The sequence below is a fragment of the Bufo gargarizans genome, chromosome 9, assembly GCF_014858855.1.
Source record: "Bufo gargarizans isolate SCDJY-AF-19 chromosome 9, ASM1485885v1, whole genome shotgun sequence".
NCBI lineage: Eukaryota > Metazoa > Chordata > Amphibia > Anura > Bufonidae > Bufo > Bufo gargarizans.
The window spans coordinates 190,119,352-190,140,376 of record NC_058088.1 but is presented as its reverse complement, the minus strand read 5'-3'; the positions used below and the strand labels follow the sequence as shown (position 1 = coordinate 190,140,376).

The 21,025-nt window shown below is 45.8% G+C and overlaps 1 protein-coding gene and 1 pseudogene across 1 annotated transcript in view; both read right to left on the bottom strand.

Moving 5' to 3' along the window:
- The window catches only part of PNPLA7 (patatin like phospholipase domain containing 7), a 129,134-nt gene that overhangs the window by 46,085 nt on the left and 62,024 nt on the right, over positions 1-21,025 (bottom strand). The window contains exons 16-20 of the mRNA XM_044269148.1: positions 15,020-15,097; positions 12,702-12,907; positions 6,440-6,571; positions 6,164-6,287; positions 1,524-1,637 (exon numbers count right to left, since the gene is read on the bottom strand). Coding sequence (XP_044125083.1) covers positions 1,524-1,637; positions 6,164-6,287; positions 6,440-6,571; positions 12,702-12,907; positions 15,020-15,097 — 654 coding nt within the window. The remainder of the gene's footprint in view (positions 1-1,523; positions 1,638-6,163; positions 6,288-6,439; positions 6,572-12,701; positions 12,908-15,019; positions 15,098-21,025) is intronic.
- On the bottom strand, positions 9,394-12,141 carry LOC122946507 (annotated as a pseudogene).

Here is a 21,025-nt window from a genome sequence, read left to right as displayed (position 1 = left end):
AATGGAGAAAAACCTGTGAATTAATTTGAGAGTTTTGGCCAATTTACTATACACTATCAATCAGCTGATAATAGCAGGGGAGCCTGGCGTAAAAAAGGGTGACTATTGATTTTCTATGCATTTCGGTAATTGAGTTTCATCTGAATTATCTCTCACTGTTACTATTGTCCGTCCTCAAAGGATACTGTCCTGTGCCTGTGGTATTAATTAACCCTTACATAACCATTTTATGCATCGTGATATATTTCAGAGGACAAGTAACATACACAATGTTATAATAATTACCAAGTAATGGAGTTACGGCCCTCTATCTGAAATATATGAAGGCAGAAGCTCCGTGTACTGTGGGTCACTTTCTCTAGTCCCGTGTATAGATCTGCTATACTTCTGTACGTTTCTATGGCCTCAGGGAGAAAACTGCCAAAACCAGCGTGTAATTCAAAAAACCTTTGTGGACGGTCTCTCGGTAGTGGCAAGCCTTCAAGTCAGCTACAAATTATTCAGCGAGCCTCGGGTCCTCGCCAGTGTATTAGATGTGACACCACAGTGCGGATGTAAAATGTCTGAGCGCTGAGGGGAGCTGAAAGTGGAGCCGTCCAATACAGAGACCGTCAGAAATAATCTCAGCTCAAAAAGACAATTGTCATCAGGAAAGAACATGAAGTTTGACAACTCCTGACGTAGTCCGAGACGATGACTCACAAAACTAGTAAACTTGATCACGTGCACGCAGCAGCTCCCAGTAACTACTATTCTGTACGATATAATGGTGTCAAGTCTATTACCCTCCTGTATAGTGTTGAGCGAACTTGTGTTTTAAGTTCGGCGTCTAAAGTTCGGGTTATCGAAGTATCCCGTTATGGATTCCGCTACCACTGGACCATAACGGAATTTAGAATCCATAACGGGATACTTCGATAACCTGAACCCGAACTTTAGACGCCGAACTTAAAACACAAGTTCGCTCAACACTACTCCTGTAGTCTAAAAATGTGCCGGGCAATGAACTACAAGGGCATATTCACGTGGCAGATTTGTGAGGAGGATTCTGGTGTGCCAAAATCCTCTAAACATAAGCCCATTGGTTTTAATGGGAATTTGCTCCACAATTCATATGGTGCAGATTTTTCCAGACAGTGTATTTACAATCTGCTTTGTGGGAATACAAAACCTTGGCCTGTCCTTTCTTGTCCTTGTGAGAATCAGCCTCAGATTTATGCTGCAGGTCCCAATGGAATTTCCATTATGTGAACATGCCAAGATAGAGGGGTCACGCCACATGCTCTGCATTCACATATAACATACCCTTGAGTCCCTTTCCTTGCAGTTCTATGGTCCAGGAATTACATTCATGAACCAAGAAGCTAAGGATGCCCAGTACTATAGGCCTGTATTGGAGAGGAGTGCTGCACGGAAGGACGCAGAAGATAAAAGTGAAATGAAACTGGAAGATAATAACGTTATAAAGCTTGTGCTTATTGTGGGGCAACGTGGTTGTAGCTTGGTTATAATGTGCGGCATACCTGCGGAAACTTGCGTTTGATGGATGTCAGTGCCCCCTCGGGTAGTTTAGCAAGCTCGGAGTCCCTTACGGCATGGACTGTTGTGGCTCTGGGTTGGTGCGTTAGGGCTTCCACCTGCATTCACAATGAGAGGACATGGTAAGGTCAATGTAGAGTTTTACAGTCTGGGTTTCTAGTACGAGTAAAAATGAGAAGAACAGATATGAAATGGCCCAACTGCAAAAAAAAAATCATTCCAATAACATCCATGTTCACATCAGCAATTATACAGCTGTGCCATGGAGTCATTGTATACTGAAGGGTTTTGCAACTTGTTAATATAAATATATTAGCATTTTAATCCATCACCATTTTAATGTCAGTGAATAAAAACCTTCCCCGGTCACATTAAGGACAAAGAAGGTTGTCCGATGTCACTGCAGTATCAATCATATTCATAAATGTAGGCGGAGGACCTCTTAATTACGGCTTATTGCTTGGAAGTGCAGCTGATCCTCCTACTGATCTCAAAAACGGTGCAGCCACGAATAGGTTACAGTCCGCCGTCCAGCTGCTGTAGAGAGGTGATTTATCACACAGCTCATGGAGGGAGAAATATGCGGAAGGTTTGTTGTATCAGACAAACTGTTAACAAATAAATTGAGCGCCAAGTCCGAGATGTGAGGAGCAGAAATAGGAGAGAGAGTCTGGATAATGCCATGTGTGGATCAAGAGGAGTGGTCTGCGCAACAGCATTACTGGGCGGATTGGAAAATTCTCCATCGCTGGAAGCAGGGGCGGATTGGCCATTCACCCCACCGGGAAACTTCCAGGTGGACCGATAGCCTTTTACCATGTAGTGGGCCGGTGCACCCTGCCTAACTGTTCCCAAGTTTATTGCCTGCCCCTGGCCCAGCACCGATACACATTACAGGGCAGCGGCACACACACTTGTATGATAAAAATAGTATGGACCTGCAGCCTGCGCGGTGTGACATCACAAGCTTCCGGCCATGATAATGAGAAGTGCAGCGGGGCAGTTACATTGCACAGGCTGCAGGTCCAGACTATCATTATCATACAAGTGTGCATCAGCGCAGCAGGGTCACCGTCAGTACTACGGGTACGGAGCGCTGTCAGGGACCCTGATGCAAAGAAGCAAAATAGGGGCCACTAACAGCTGCCCCCACCAGGTGGCCCCTATTAAAGTTTACTGACCCCAAGAGAAGGCAGCTCCCCCTCCTCTCTGCAGTGTGATAGTCTGTGTGAGAAGGTGGTGGGGACTCCTCCCGGACCTACAGTGGCTGCAGGAAAAGATGAGAACTGGCGGCAGAGAGTCCGAGCCTTCACCTCAGGTAATGTGCCCCATGTGCGGTGCTGGAAGTATGAAGTCCCCTCACTGGTCTCTGCATCCCTCCTACACACAGCAGCAGGGGTTACTGTAGGGGGCGGTCAGTCCGGAAGGTGCTGCCCATCACCTGCGTTCAAGTGTAATTCTCAGAGCCCCTGCAACTCTAGTGTCCCCCTGCCCATCACAGATCCCTGCCCACCAACCACCTCACCTTCTGACATCTCCCCCTGCCCTCTGGAGGTTATATCAGCGCTGGAGCGCTATTTGATATCAGTCACATAGGATTTAAGGTCTCTGGAGCGCTATAAGAGGAGCGGCTGATATCAGTCACATAGGATGTAATGTCACTGGAGCGTTATAAGAGGAGCGGCTGTCACACATGATGGCCCCAATACGCTGTGGATCATGCCCCTCACTTCACACATTGCGGCAGAGTCACCGGCGGCTGCCATGTGTATTGATGTAAGTGCACCAGGTCAAAGGCAGCCTTGCTGCACTCTCATCCTCATGCTGCCAGCCCTCCTCCTAACAGGCTGCTAATGCCACCTGCCTTCAGATCCTTTGGCACCCAGTGGCTGGATAGAAGTCACAACAGAATTAATTCCCAGTATTAGCATTGTGTGGGGGCACTAAAGGGACATTGAAGGCTGTGAAGGGGGTACAAAATGGGGCATAAATTTGTTATGGCACGCTAAGCACACCTGTTATTATCCCTCCTTGTTTGTTTTTTTAAGTTGGGAGGTAATCTGTGTGCATGTGCCGTGTGAACCATCCTAATGGCCTGTTGACTCCGCCCACTTGGTTTGGCTCCACCCTCTACTGATTTGGCCCTGCCTACAACATGCGGCCACATTTACGCTTTTTTCCAGGGCCACTTTGAGTTCCCAATTCCCCTCCTGGCTGGAAGACACAAATATCTGGCATCAAGTGAGAGCAACATTAGATGAGCGGCCGGTCCCTCCAAAATAGGTCTGACCGCCAAATCTAAAACGTATCCCAATCTTTAGTGATTTCAACAGGGTAAGTGGCTGCCGGACAAAACTGAATTAGTAGTGTGTGGCCAAACTCGCCCAACACCTGCAGGATTGTGGGCAAATATCTAGTGTGTATGGCCAGCTTAAAGGGCTGCGGAACATCCATGTGATCGGCTGAAACTGGACAGGCACAACCTGCAACAAATGGTCGGGCATTGATAGAGAGAAGGGGGGAGTCAGGTGGAGGAACCCCCTCTACAATATCCAAATGCTGTCATAGTGCCATGGACGAAGGAGAACCACTCGCTCTACAAGTACTCTTTCTGAGCTTCACTTTCTGAAAATGGCGGCACCTGTGCTATTGGGCACCTTTTTGGAGATCTGGCATGAACAGATGAGGATAACAGAAATTATGGAAAAGAGAGCGGCAGATTTTAGATCTCGGAAGTTAATAAATTGTAGTTGTAATAGTTCCATATCAAAGTAACTAAATGACAGGCTCCCATTGTTGCCAGGCTCCCATTGTGACGTCTCTCAGCATCTGTGAGCATGAATGATGCATCACGTCACAGCTGACCCCCGACGCTCTGCTCCTGTGGGACCTAAAAACCCAGCAGCAAGGCCAATTAGTGGGGATTATAGGAAAATATGGAAACAGCATCTTACCTAGCAACTATAAAGCACGCTGCGCTAATGCGTCACTGACTATTTTGGTCCAGGAGACAGAAAAAGAAGCAGATAACAGGGTCAGCGCTATATCCAGACAGGCCCGACCCGCGGGAACGCTGCTGAGCTATACTGGGCGCAGTACATTACACCAACACTTCAGTCTATCAGCACTGGATGAAAGGGGGGCATTTTTTTTTTGGAGTTTCTTCTTCTTGTTCTTGGGATTACTTTCTTTTTGGCTGTAACATTATAATCCTGCCTAATATAAAGAGTAACTTTTATAATTTCCCCCCCTTGGTGCTAATCAATTCCACAGGGGCGGACGCTGAACAGGATCAGTCTCCTAAAACAGGCAGAACCAGAAAGAGAGAGTGAGGACTGCACATCACAAAGCCACGGTGACTCTGACTTAAAGGGGTTATCCAACCCCTATAAATGACCCCCTTAATGCTTGGGCACCATATATAGGTTATACTTACCTGCTCCCTGGCACCGGCATCTCCCTGTCGCACGGATCAAAACATCCGGCGAGGAAGTAGGGGGTTGGGTTTAAGGGGGGATTTGGGCGGCAGAAAATAGCAGGCCGCAACTGCGACAAGCCTCCTTGGCGTCACCCGCGATGCTAGGGAGGCTCGGCCCCGTCACAGCCTGCTATTTTCTTCCCCCCCCCCCCCCCAATGTTTTAGTCCGCACAACGGGGAGATGCAGCGGCAGTCATGCCAGGGAGCAGAGCAAGTATATGAGGTGCCCGGGCATTAAGGGGGTCAATTATAGGGGTTGGATAACCCCTTTAAAATGACTGCTGCAACCTGAACCCAGCCATTAACCTTTATCTACAGCCAATGAAGCATCATGAAAGTCTCGAAAGTAATCATCCAGCGGGAAAAAGGAAAACTGCGTTTACTTCGCAGAGATTTTCCCAACGGGTAACACCAATGTTGGAATCTATTTCCATCCTATATGACCTGTGGTAAGACACGTGTAAAATATGGGATATGACTGTGCATCCGCCTGCTGTCATATAGTGGTAGACAACATAGGACTGCGCAGTAGGATTCTGCCGACTCCGAGTAAAAAAAAAAAAAATGGCAGCGATAAATCAGATGGGAACCACGTGGTCTGGACGACTGCCTCGACCTCTGTTCCCACAGGCATGAAGACATTTCCAGAGTCTGGAGATTTACGAGCCGAGCAATTAAATGGAGCTGAATTTTAATGCTCACTAGAAGGACGGCGTATCTGGGGTAGTGCGGCTAAATGGATAGTTATGTGCCAGATGTGTCACTCAGATGATTATATGGTACCTTTATCTTTCTGGATTCTACGACAGACAGCGGTCGATATATAAGGAGGGAAATTAGCTAAAGTACAGTAAAATCTACGCATCAATATGAAAACTATTACACTGAATATATACAGTTGATGTCCTGGGTGAGAGTATACTCAGCAAATTTGGCAAGTTTTTTTTTGCCTATGTGGTATGAATAGCAGCTGCCATCAGCAGCACTTGGCCTGTGCAGCTTCTCTAGTGACCTCCTGGTCATTACATACGGGAAAGAACATACTGAGGTGAGAAAAGCTGCTCCCGAGTCTAAGGGAACCAATATCTTCTGCAAAACTATGACGGTTTGATGGAAATATTTAGAAGAGATGCGGCTTTTTCTTACCACTCCAATCAGATCTCCTCGACCGTATTCCCCAGCTAACTGCTTCTTTCCATCATCCTTCATAATAACAGATCGGAGGCGTCCATTGAGAACAATGTAAGTGCAGTCAGATTTATCACCTTGTCTGGAAAAAAAAGAAATTGAATAAGATGAGTCTACAGCTTCCAAACTAACACTCAAGGTCGACCATCCCATATGATCTTAAAGGGCTAGTGCAGCCATCACCTGGTTTCTGCAGAAATACAAGAGGATATACTGTAGTATTGATGGTCTCACCTGTAGACGGCACGTCCAGCCTCTACTTCCATCCAGTCCAAAGCAAAATCTATCTGTCTCACAAACGGCGACATCCTCTTCACAACCGTATGAGCGACCCCCAAAACCACGCTGGGCTGCTCCCTCATTATCCTGCAAACACAGAATACATGAAGGCTTTTGTCATCTGATGTGCAGCTCCGGCAGGTGTGAAGAACCAACACTTAGGTAATGGCTGTATTAAGAGGAAAGGTTATGTCTATCAAAAGCTGAGAAGTCTGTCTCAGATCTTCTGGCAATCTTCTAGAGTCCTCTAACTTCAGCATTTATCATGCAGAGAAAGTTAATACAAGGCACTTACTAACGTATTGTGATTCCATATTGCCTCCTTTGCTGGCCTCATTCATTTTTCCATCACATGATGCACTGCTCATATCTAGGGGTTACGACCACCCTGCAATCCATCAGAGGTGGCCGTGCTTGCACACTATAGGAAAAGGCACCGGCCTCTCTGGCGGCTGAGACCGTGGTAGCACACATAGGCGCATGCGCAGCAGCTCCTGTCCTGGCCACCTATATCCACTGTGGCTGCAACCGCTGGATGTGAGTGGTGTATAATGCAATGGAAAAATTAATCCAGCCAGCAAAGGAGACAATATAGAGAATCACGATACATTAGTAAGTGCCTTGTATTGGCTTTCTCTACATAAGGGATCAGCAATCTTCGGCATGCCAGCTGCTGTAAAACTACTACTCCCAGCATGCACACTTACTTGGCTGTTCTTGTAACTCCCATGGAATTAAAATGAGGATTCTGGGAGTTGTAGTTTCAGAACAGCTAGAGTTCTGGAAATCGCGGCCGCCTGCTCTACGCGATAAATGCCTTTTTCTGACGTGAGACGATCCCTTTAAGGGAAGAATGACCCTCACAGCTGCCAACAGCCCCACATACACATGAGACATCTCTTAGCAGCATCTTATCACGTGTAAGAACTTGGGATAATAAAAATCCAACATGCTTAACCCTTCTTTTCCCCCAACATCTACTGCCGGGGTAGAGTCAGGACAACCCCATACCCATTAGGGTGGACAGCAGGTCCTGCTGAAATCTGCAGGTTTGTCTGAGATTCATCTGTGTATGACCAGCTTTACTATAGGTTATGCAGGAAGATCTCCACTTTTCCATAGGATATCTATTAGCATCTGCATTATGATTATAAGGATGATTTATTCTCTGAACAGGGAGTGAAATTACTAATTCGACTATGATAATACCGAGCGCACCTAGTTACTCCTACTTCACGAGCATATTCCATAAAGCTAGTATTTAACCCCAGGACATTGCATTGCTGCCCACGACTTGTCAGCACGATCGCTGTGCAGACCACCGTGTCGCTGATTAACAGGATTAGCCCCGCTCTGTCTTCTGATCTAATCAAGGCCAACTAACTGCAATGGGAATGGAAAAGGGCAGGAGGCGAAAGATGAAGACTGGCAGCCGAGGATAACAAGAAGGTCTCACTTGTGACAAAGTGACTCCTATGATAAAATGGTTTAATAAGGTTAAGCTTAGAGATTTTGCACAGAAATATATATATACTTTTCTTGCTTTCAAAAGACTACTACTCCCAACGTGGGCCCTGCTTCTGTCCTGGCTAGGTACAACGGACCAACGACAGAAAGAAAGCTGCTCGCTTCCTGTGAATGATGCATCAGATTGCAACTAAACAATGAAGCAGAATTCAGAAAATAGTCCTAACCTTATGTACACCGCTCCCCTGCAGACCTGATAACTATGGGAGTAGTGAGATCTTGCAGTCATGCACTCTTTCTATCTGCTCTGCCTCTAACATATATTCAGTAGATCAGAGTGAAGTCTGCATGGGAGCTGCATACACAAAACAGGGAGATTACTTGCTTAAACTGTTTCAGATTATTTGGTCATTTGTGACCGTCACGTCAGAGCATAAGTGGCTGATAACAGGGAGCAATAGAGAGCGATCACCAACCTAGGAATTGTAGCACAGAAAGGTTTAGCACAACAGGGACACTGGGTTCACACTAGCGTTAACTGGCATCCTGTTCTGGCATAAATGGCGCCTGTCGGACAGACAAAAACCGCCATATGCAGAGATATCTGTCTGGCTGAATCCCGGTACTTATGCCGAATCTCTGAATGGGGATCTGGTGGCTCCAGACATATTCAGGCTATGCCAGATACTATGGCAGGCTGTTTCCGTGCTGGCTGGACTGAAAGCTGATGTGAACGTACCCTTATATCCACTTCTGCTTCCAATCCATGACTCTCATCCTCCCCGAGTTCTCTTCTGCTGGGGTTTAATTAGTTTTCTGTATTTGCAGCAGTGATGACATAATCCCACTGCTCCTCGACTGCAGGAGCACCTGGATCCCGCCATAAATAACAGTCTTCCCTGTGTTAACATGGCCTAGTTTCTCGTTGCGCCCCCCACATGAATAATGCAGCCCACGTCTGTGTTGATTAGTGAGTACGCTGGCTGTACATCCCAACATTATTTCAAGAACAACCGACAGAACATGAAGAGAAAGTAAGGGCAGGTTCACAAAGATGATTTTGTCTGCAACAAGATCCTTAGCGTATCCCACGGCAAAGCTGATTTCTGCAATGGCCGCTCTAGGTTTAACTCTATTGAATGGAACTAAACTTGGAGCAGGCTACCAATATGGCTTTGTGAGGGGTCCGCAAAGTATTCACGCCAAGAATGGAACAAAACGGGTGTGAAAAAGCCTGAGCCACATGAGCTGCAGCACGGCCTCCCATTGAAAACAATGGCGGGCACAGGTTTTCGGCACAGAATCTGCACTAAAACTCGTGCCCAAAAACCTACCGTAAAATGGGATTGTTCCACTGTCATAGTAGCACAAAGAAAAAAAAAAAAAAAAACGTGAAGAACCTGGAGAGCACGTCGACATTTGGCCAGTCTTTTTTTTTCCCTTCAAATATTTATTTCCAAAACCTGTGTGGATATTGAGACGAGGATACCAAACTGCTTCAGAACATTTGTGTACTTTAGAACTTTGCTTTCGACATTCTTCTCTGCCTGCTTCTTCAGTTTCATGAGCAGCTTCTTTTTCTTGTAGTACAGACTGGCCTTTGCCTTGCTTTTCTCTTCAAGAGTGGCAGTCACAGCTTGGTACTTCCAGCCAACTTGGCAAGGCGAGCAAGGTAAGCAAACTTTCTTCTTGGCTTCAAGCGCACGATCTTCAGGGCAGCAGGGACCACCATACGCTTCCTCTTGTCATTGGGAGGTGGGATACCATCAAAGACCTTCAGCCTTCCCAAAGCAGCCTGTCCTCTGTCTTGTGTGGAAGCATTCCTCCTACAGTTCTCCAGGAGATCCGGCTGGGTGCTCTGAAGTGGTATGGCCCACAGGTTTGTGTTCATGTGTTCTCTCGGGTAAGCAAGGTACTTACGTTTGTTACGGTATAAGTTGACAGAAATGTTGACGCCTTCACATCTCACAACCACCGCTTTACGCCTAAGTAACACATGCTTTGCAACAGTATCAGCGAGACGATGTCCTCTGCCATCGATGGCCAGAACCTGACTAGAAGCTTTGAATTCTCCGTGTTGAAGCCCGAGAGACCCCGCTGGATTAGTTTTTGAGGCAGCTTCTTAACCCTACGGCTACTTTCACATTCGCGTTTTGTGCGGATCCATCATGGACCTGCACAAACGCATCTGTTCAGATAACACAATTGTCTGCATCCATTCAGAACAGATCAGTTTGTATTATTTTTAACAAGTTGTCTCAAATTGTGTCAGTGACTTACAATGTGTGTCAGGACGGATCCGTTTGGCTCAGTTTCGTCAGACGGACACCAAAACGCTGCAAGCAGCCTCCCGAGCGGGATGGAGACGAACTGATGCATTCTGAGCGGATCCTTTTCCATTCACAATGCATCATGGGCAAAATGTATCCGTTTTGGACGCTTGTGAGAGCCCTGAACGGATCTCACAAACAGAAACCAAAACGCCAGTGTGAAAGTAGCCTTAGCCTACGCCATCTTGGGCTGTCGGACAAGAAAGAGCTTAGCCTGTCTTTTAGTACAGCATGCTAAGACTATCTATCATTTTGGGTTTATTTTTATTTTTTTTTACCAGTTTTTTTTCCTACTGACATCAATATTACTAGAAATGGTAGTCAATCAATGCAAAACACAGATTTTATTTTAAGAGAAGGAAGGCAGTAAGTGGCTGTTAGATATGTCTGGTGCCGCTTATCTCTAGGACAAGCGAAGAGATCCAGCCACTGAACCCTAATGGCTGTCTGGCAGTCATCCCAGGCATTAGATTGTCAGCAGGTCCTACAGAAATTGGTGAAATCTTCTAATAAAAATCTGATTTCGGCTTGATAAGCAGATCAGTGGATATGTCCCTGTTTTTTTTTTCCCAACCTTGATTAAATCTCTCCCCTCCTACTATATATACTATATATTTCAATCCAAATCAACCAAAACTGTCACTCTTCATAGTTATGTCCCAAGTCAGACAAGGGCTAACAGGGTGGAAATGAGGTTTTGCTAGAAATATGAAAAAAATGCGCAGAGAGAAAAACTCAAACTCTGCTCTCACCAGCAAACAGAGTTCAAGAACCAAAATCTAGGGCAGCCCTGAGGAGACGTACCTGCAGCTGATTAGCAGGGAATTACGCCTGGAGACAGATAACAAGCTCTGCTCCCATTATGTCACATGTAACGACCCGACGGACCTGAGCTCGTCTTTTATACATTGCGAGAGGACAGACACCGAGTCAGGCAGTGTCCAGAGAAGTAAAATGTACAGCACCAACATAAGGAAAGAGCCGTCTCAGCCAGTGCCATGTTCAACAGCAGAGAAATATATCAAAGAGGTATATGTCCACAGCTACAGGCCAGGCCGGGCAAGCAGTAATGTTGCATGGCATTCTCTGACTTGTAGTTCTACAATGGTTGCAGCAAACTGCTACTGTCAGGCTAGATCTACACTCCGGTTAATGCAGGGACATGTTCTGCCTTTTCCCCGTCCATTTTTTTTTTAGGAAAGCTGCACAAGTGTGCCACTGAAGTGAACGGGAAGTCACTGTTATAAGAGGCACATTGCACCAAAATTGCAACTTCAGCAACTTCCTGTTGCAGCCAATGTATGGACCTTCATACCTCTGGGAGCCAAGAGCTTCGGGAGAACATAAAGATACTATGGGATCTCCTAAGACCCCTTTACATGGGCTGCTAGGAGCACTCATTCCTGATAACTACCTTCTGTAAAGGTGCAAATGCTGCAGCAGACACCAAAAGCATCACTTCTGGGCAGCAGATCTTCCCGTGCAAAGAGCAATCGGCTGCCTAGAAACAATTAATTAGCATAGGGCAGTAACGATTGCTCATTACCATGCAGCAGAGGGGGGTGCCGCACATAAATGCCGCTCTCTTCAAATTATGATTAGGCGACTATCGGGAATGAACTGTTTGTTCCTGATAATGACCTGCTCAATCGTCTGAGTAAAGGGGCTTTTATATACACACACAGCACAACCTCATTGTTCCTCTCAAAGAACAGGCCAATAAACAAAGGATATAAAGCCGGCCATATACTTCAGACATCTGTCAAACGATCCCCCTATATAAATGCATACTCAGCTAAGCATGCATATACTGTAAAAGGGGGAAAGCCACTGGAAGCAGCTTACAAAAGGATTGGTCATGTTGAACTCCAACACATGAGACCTTTCTCACCACAGACATCCGTCGTCTTGGGACAGTCGGGATGCCACCATACACATTAGAAGGTAGGCTAACCCTGGTGAAATGGGACAGTTTGGCCTTCAATAGGTATCGATCAGGGGTGTCAATTTGGAGAAGTCACCCCAAGCTCAAGGCTGTAGAATCAAAGCTTTCAGTAACTTGCATGCACCCCTCGATCTGTGTACAGACTGGTAATAGGTTTCCATGAAACTAGCTCTTCGGCTCTGTGCACAGTGATGACTAAGTTCTCCATTAGGATCTCTGCGTTTTTGCCAAGTGTAGAATGTAATGCTGTTTTTGTTGTCAATAACACCACAACCCTGACAGACACCAGTTGGGTCTTATTATTAGTTATTGGGATCTACTGGAATTCAAATCTTCCACACCAGTTGTGGCTCTGTTGACTGCAGTGTCTATGACTGCAGTGTGAACAGAACCTTACGATATGTTAAAGTAATTTCTCACATGACTAAAATGAATGAAAAACATTGTAAATGGAACAAGGCAGGAGGTCACCTACTCATAGAAATGGCACTTGGAAATGGACAGGAAAGTGCAATCACGGTTGGCTTTAATGGTGAAGATGAGGGGATCTCCCGTCAAAACAGCGAGCTGTCCAACCAGCTCCCCTGGATGGGTGATGAACAGGCAGGTCTCTTCCTCGCGGTCAATCTTCTTCTGGTAAACATGGAGGAGTCCAGAGATGACAAACCGGATACTGACATCCTAATGAGGAACATGGAGAAAAGGGTTAATCGAACATCTACATAAAGCTACGATATGTTCCCCTATTTGCATTTTCGTGGTGTTAGACACAGCAAATTAATTTACATCGATCAATACACACAGATGGCAAAAAGATATAATGCCAAGAAACTGCAATAAATCCCATAGCAACTGTATGCTGGAAAATGTGAGCAATAACCCCATATCTACTGCAGATCACATTAGAAGCATTTTACATAAAAAAATAAAATAAAAAAAAGATATACAACTCTAACCAATTCATTTTTACATAAAGAAATAACAAACATGAAGAGCTGAGACTTACAGTACACTGATCCAGAGTTACATCCTGTATTATCCCCCAGAGCTGCACTCACTATTCTGCTGGTGCAGTCACTGTGTACATACATTACTTATCCTGTACTGATCCTGAGTTACATGCTGTATTATACCCCAGAGCTGCACTCACTATTCTGCTGGTGCAGTCACTGTGTACATACATTACTTATCCTGTGCTGATCCTGAGTTACATCCTGTATTATACTCCAGAGCTGCACTCACTATTCTGCTGGTGCAGTCACTGTGTACATACATTACTTATCCTGTACTGATCCTGAGTTACATCCTGTATTATACTCCAGAGCTGCACTCACTATTCTGCTGGTGCAGTCACTGTGTACATACATTACTTATCCTGTACTGATACTGAGTTACATCCTGTATTATACCCCAGAGCTGCATCCTTTTATAATTATTTCCCAGCCGTATTCAATGTCTCTGTGTGAATTACTTTTACTCTTTATCAGTTAATAATGACGGGTCTTGGTGCACTCATTATTTTACCAGATACAAGGAAGAAGTAACGGGATACAAGTCTACACTGCAGCCTGCAGTCATGTTCCCTCAGGTCTGGCTGTACATACAGTCACTGAATCTACCAGGTCTTTTTTCCCCAGGTTACATGGACGTATTAGCTGGAGGTAGTGGAGACGAGGCGTGCTGGTGTGTACAATGAATGCTCCTGTGTAGGAGGGATGATAAAAAAAAAAATACTGAATGCTGGATAGTTTTGAACCTGAGAAAAGGCCTGAATCAAACCTGGGGTCTTGCTGCTCATTGTCCTGTCATTCAGTCTGCAGAGAGAGGACACCATGCAGCAATGGCTCTCACATCTGGGAGACATTAAGTAAGATGTGCGTATGGAGTATAATCAGGAGATAGGATGATAAAAAAAATAAAAAATAATGAAATCCTCAACCTGTATTACCTGGTTTGGCCTTAAAGGGGTTGTCCAGGATTTTATATGTGATGGCTTAACCATGCTTTCTGTGTGTTTTACCGTGAATTCTAAGATACGGGAATCAAATAGGCTTAACAAGGCTTTAGTGACAAAAAAAATAATTAAAAAAATAAAAAAATAAAAAAATTACTAAGCAGTGATAAAATACATATATAGACAGAACACATATAAATTAAAAGCCGGCAACAATGGGGGAGCGCCCGTCGATCATCTGTCTGGAACATGGCCAATGCCCACTACATTACAGGTAATAATTGAATGGCAAAAACCATTAAACGAAATTCCCACATTAAAAGGTAACTTTGAAACACACGGTGACGAGCAATATGGTTGATATACCAGCTCAGACATGGTTTTCTACTCAAGCTAGCTTCAGAAGGCAGGTCTGGTGAAAGTACTGCACCGTGACCATTAGCAAACCTCCATTTATGTTTTAGGCCTCATGCACACGGCCGTTGCCCGACTGTGGCTGTGTGCACCCCACATCACGGATGCAGACCCATTCACTTGAATAGGTCCGCAATCTGGAAGGTCGGAGCGGAACAGAGGCACGGAACCCAATGGAAGCACCATGGAGTGCTCCGTGGGGTTTCTGTCCGTGCCTCTGCACCGCAAAAAAAAGTAGTGCATGCACTACTTTTTTGCAGTGCGGACCGTTGGATGCGGATCGCATTCAAGTGAATGGGTCCGCGTCCTCAACCGGTGGCCCTACGGTCGGTGCCCGTGCATTGCGTACTGCAATTTGCGGTCCGTGTTGATCGTGTGCATGAGGTCATAGACAAATATTAAAATGAGATTCAGAAGTGTTTTACCTGGTCCCCTTGTCTGGACAGGACTGTGCCGCCCTTGACTTGGTGGAGAGTCAACCGACCGTTCAACAGTGATGGGTCCTGGAGAGATAGCAAGAGAAATGCGCTAATAAGGAACAGGAGCCAAGGAAGAGCACAACACAAAGGAGACTTCACACAATCACATCATGCAGGTTTATCCCAGTATGGCCCACAGTCCTGGTCTCCATGAGCTGGTGTGACAGCTGCATGGACTCATACTTGCAGATATCCTTCTTGTGTCCACGTCCGGCTTTGCCCAGCACCACTCGGGCAGAATCTTTCCAACCCATGGAAATCTTAAAACATGTAAAAATCCAAGAGACACAAACTGGGATGGGACGGAGAAGAGAGGCGCACACTGGGGTTCGGATATATTTAGGGGATAATAAGCAGTGCTGCCTGGCGCTGACAGCCATGTATATGTGGGAGGCTGCCACCGCCATGGAGATGAAGGGATGTGTTGTTTTAACATAATTATCCGGCATGGGGCTGTAATTATTTGAGGCAATTTCGGTTTAGTTGGGGGATCTGTTACATGATTCATTTCATAAGCGAGATAATGAAGGAGCTGTTCAGGAAAGGATCGGCAGCAATGCCCTCGCTGCTGTCAGGAGACATTAACCCCCGGGTTACCGAGAACAGAAAGGCCGCGGCTACTAACGGTACAACTGCAGGTAATACAGCGGGAAGACTCCAACCTCAACATATGCACAACGCCGCACATGATTTATTGCCTTGGTCACAGTGAAGTCACAGAGCGATCTCCATAATCTTGCAATTTATCATGGATTGCGGTGAACTGTAAGGAGCCCTTGTCTAAGGCTTGCTTCACACTGCCGTGTGCAGGGGTCTTTGTCCTGCTGATTCTCGGCACAATTTGCCGGATCACCGCTGGACCCAGTTATAGTTAATGGGGCTGGATGGCGTTCCGGTTTATCCGGCAGGAACAGCCTGTTGGATCGGCAAACACAAATGTATAACAAGTCTAATAGCGGCCAGCAGTAATCAATCAGAACATATTACAACTTCTGCTCATTAGTTTTTGGAGCAGATGTGTTAGGTTTGCAGTTTGGAAAGGCTACTGATCTCCGGTATCATCCACTTTCTGCAAGACACCACTAGACAAGTCTTGTGGCAGCAAAGTTCACCTCACATCAGCCCTACTTTTGGCGTATATGACCAACATATCCATAGGGGCCCATTTACCCGACTGGTGCCTTCTGTTGGAGGTTTGAGGAAATACTGCAGTCGTCTGAGGGAAGGCTCCAACAGGACGAACAGAAAGTATTTCTCCTTTACCGATTCAGGATCTGATACTCTCACTACAGGACAGGCCCGGAGGTTATGTAGCAGCAGCACATATCAAACCGTAAAAATGGAAGGAGAAAAAACAGCTTGAAATCCCGAAAACACTTGAGCCTTCTGCAGAGAGGTCAGAGCGGTCCTGCCGTCAGTTATAGCACTTTTCCCTATCTGACACGTATGTCAATCAGAGACACCGCTTTCGTTATCCTGTCAATCATCACTCATCTACACAGCAATGATGAAAGATCAGCCTGCATTAGATGAAGACACCTGACAGCCATAGTTATTAGTACATATGCAAATAACCAGGCAAACGCATAAATTATCTATACGGAAAAATTATCCAAACACTTGAGCCGACCAAAGACCGCTCTCTCGTCCAACCGACCTCTACCTAAAGAGTCAGACTTTACAGAGAACCGGCCTTCACCTTATCTTGCACAAACTTTCATTTAAAAGGCTATGGACACCTATGGGCATTTTTTTTTAATGATTGCTTTTTTACTAATTATGGGCTAAAAATAAAAATTTTTAACTGGTCTTTATTGAAAATTAGTCTGTTTGTAGACTGTCAGTTCCATCAGCTGACGGCTCATGTGCAGCTCTTATCTCTCGTCTCCCGACCTCACTAACACTCATTATAGCTAAACTTTTATCAAACTGATAAGAATATGTCTTAAATAAGTGTTTAGGAGGTCAGGAGACAAGAGATAAGGCTTCACACGAGTTGTCAGCTGCAAACAGACAAATTTTTAATTGCATGTACCAGAAAAACTGCAGAAAATCCTTAATAAAGACCAAAAAAAATAAAAAAAATTTAATAGGGATGAGCGAATCAACTTCAGATGAAACATCCGAAGTCGATCAGCATAAAACTTTGTTCCAATACTGTATGGAGCAGGAGCTCTGTACAGTATTAGAATGTATTAGCTCCGATGAGCTGAAGTATTGTTATTGCACCTTCTCGCGAGACCAGGGCTGTGGAGTCGGTACATAAATGCTCCGACTACTCCGTTTTTGGTACTTCCGACTCAGACTCCTCTGTATTTAAAGGGAACCTGTCACCCAAAAATCGCCTATTAAGCTGTTTACAGTACCTTATAGTGCTGTATAGTCGTTTCCTGATGCACTTTTTGTTAGTTTTGCAGCATGTATGCTCAGTCAGAAATCGATGTTATATTCAGCTGCTGCCCCGTGCTTCAAGTCAGGCTTGAAGTCACGGGGGCAGCGGCCTCGGCGTCTTACATGGCCCTCTCCCCGCCCCCTGCCTCTGTGACTGACAGCCGAAATCCGATTCCGGGACCGCGCTCAACGGCCGCATGCGCAGTAAAGGGCGGCAGGAGCGCGGTCCCGGCTGCCGCGCGTACTACGCGCCGTCTTACTTTCGCCGCACTGCGCATGCGCCCGACATCCTGTATCAAACGCGCCCGCGCCCAGATGCCGGGCGCGGGCGCGTTTGATACAGGATGTCGGGCGCATGCGCAGTGCGGCGAAAGTAAGACGGCGCGTAGTACGCGCGGCAGCCGGGACCGCGCTCCTGCCGCCCTTTACTGCGCATGCGGCCGTTGAGCGCGGTCCCGGAATCGGATTTCGGCTGTCAGTCACAGAGGCAGGGGGCGGGGAGAGGGCCATGTAAGACGCCGAGGCCGCTGCCCCCGTGACTTCAAGCCTGACTTGAAGCACGGGGCAGCAGCTGAATATAACATCGATTTCTGACTGAGCATACATGCTGCAAAACTAACAAAAAGTGCATCAGGAAACGACTATACAGCACTATAAGGTACTGTAAACAGCTTAATAGGCGATTTTTGGGTGACAGGTTCCCTTTAATATGCAAATGTATTTTATACATTCCTTGAAGGAAAGAAAGGCAGCATCCATGTCATTACCACAGAACTACTGGCCAGGAAGCTGCTGCCTTCTCCTTTGTGTGCGGATCTTCTGCTGAAGATCGGGCAGTGGGGGGATCCAGGAAGGGGCATTTATTGTAAAACATGATTTCCCCAGTAGAATCCCACAGTCATGTTTAAAGTTTAGGCTAACAATCGAGTTTACAAGTTTTTATAGCCTTGGCTGAATGACAGCAGTTTTTCAAATGGTTTACAGCTTCAGTCTTGAACTATTGACCATCCATTCCCTTCACTTATACAAGTGTCTAGTCCTGCAAAAAACATATTTACTTAATCAGTTATCAGTGAGAGGCGAGGTTAACCATGGGGGTTGTGTTCCCTGCAACACAATGGAAAGTATAAGTATTGCCGCTCCTTAACTGTGCGTTGCGTGCCGTATAGTGAAGCATGTGAAAAGCTTCTTCATGGTCACTTAACGTGTTCGTTTTGCGGTAACGTGACGCACTGCATGAATTGGCCTTTATTCTTACAGTAGAGAAGTACCGTATTTTTCGCAAAAGTGGGGGAAAAATAGCAGTGCGTCCTATGGGGCGAATGCTGCGACCGTCCGGTGAATAGGCTGAGAGGGAGGAGGGGCTGGGGGCCGGCATCTGTTTCTGTAATGGCAGCGGGGCCCGGTGCAGTCACTGTATTCAACTACACCGGGCCCCGCTCACTGTAGTATACGGTAATCATATCTAACTTGTGGGTATTGTTAAAGTAATCCAATCATCTTAAATCTAGCGCTGTACTACTTACTACTAACTTCTTGGCAGTCAGTCTGCTGGGTGGGCACTCGTAGCGTAGCTCACTGCGTCGCGCGCCTGCTCCACCCACTTTATGAATGAAGCAGGCACCGGGCCCCGCTGCCATTACAGAAACAAATTCCGGCCCCCATTCACTACACAGGGATACTGTTATGGGGGTGATCTGTGGATGACACATAAGATAAGATGCTATATGTGCCCATAGATGGCCCCATAACAGTGCCATCCACAGATGGCCCCATAACAGTGCCATCCACAGATGGCCCCATAACAGTGCCATCCACAGATGGCCCCATAACAGTGCCATCCACAGATGGCCCCATAACAGTGCCATCCACAGATGGCCCCATAACAGTGCCATCCACAGATGCCCCCATAACAGTGCCATCCACAGATGCCCCCATAACAGTGCCATCCACAGACTACCATTAGTTCAAATCCCAACAAAAGCACACCTTTTGGTTCAAAATTATTTTCTTCTTATTTTCCTTCTCAAAAACCTAGGTGTGTCTTATGGGCGAAAAATACGGTAATTATAACTTTTTGTGAATTGGGACATTTAAACTTGCTTTTTTTTATTTATTCTAATTTAAATCTAGTAGGAGTCTGAGTCGGTTAATTTTTTGCCGACTCCAGGTACCCAAAATTGCCTCCTACTCCGACTCCACAGCCCTGCGCGAGACTTCGGGTAATAACTTCATAAATTAATTTGTACTGTAAAAAAACATTTCCCAAACTCTGGTTCGGTTCCAAGTGGTACCTTGGAACCGAACCCAGGTTCAGGATATGTTTTTTTTACAGTACAAATAATTTATGAAGTTATTACCCGAAGTCTCACGAGACATCGCAAAGCAGTAACTTCAGCTCATCGGAGCCAATACATTCTAATACTGTACGGAACTCCTGATCCGTACAGTCTTGGAACGAAGTTTTATGCGAATCGACTTCGGATGTTTCATCCGAAGTTGATTCGCTCATCCCTAATTTTTAACCCAAAATGAGTAAACTGCAAGCATAAAAAAATAAAAATTGTCCCAAAGGTGTCCATAGCCTTTAAATGACATTTTCTTCTCCGTTCCCACACTAAGCACATATATTTGGTTCCATCCCGACTTCTGCAGACAGCCATATGACCCTGCAGCTCTCGCTGTGTGACTGTCACCTGAGCTCCCACAATGCATTGCTCTACAGGAGATTCTCAACTTTTGCTTTCTGCCTGACATAGTAAAACAGCAGAAGAGAAGTGAGAAAAAGTATTTGCAAAGTTTCCACATTTTTGCAGAATGTCAAATATACTTACAAAGAAACCTGAACCGGCCCACTATGTGACAGGAAGAGAAGAGGTATAACATATTTCCAGGAACTTTCCTCGTATCACATAATAATGGGAACCATGGTAACAGGTACAAACTGTATTAATACAGACAGAGGCACAATGCATCCGCATCCTGCAGAAACAACACATTGTAACAGGCGGCATTATAGGAAATGACAGACGATAATCACAGAGCGTGGAAGAACATGGGCCTCATCACCAGAGCACACATGTACCGGGGCTGTCACGGACGTCCCGAGACATATGGACGTCCCTGCCACAGAGGGTGACAGAAGATCTGTGAGACACACAGACACGAGATCTGTGGCAACACGATCTGACAGGTTTCCTTGTGGATCAATAGACGCCTGTCTTGTTTCTGATACTGGCCACCCCTCTAACCTCCAGGTGTTGCTATTGTGGTCTTTTAGCTTTCCTTATTTATAGTTGCTTCTCCCACAATGCTGTGCGGTTTATAGCTTCAGCGGTATCTGTGGTCTGCTGGTGTTTGGTTCTCAGCTGAGTTCCTATTGCTGCCATAGCTACTGGAAAGTTAAGTGTTTGCTTTCCCTTTTGCATTTTGTTTTGGTGTATCTGTGTGTTGTTTTTCTCCTGCCCTTTGTTGTAGGCCTGAGGGAGACTTCTTTTCTGGAGGAACAGGTAGTCTTAGTCCTGTCACTACCGCCAGGGTCTTATAGGGCGAGTTAGGACT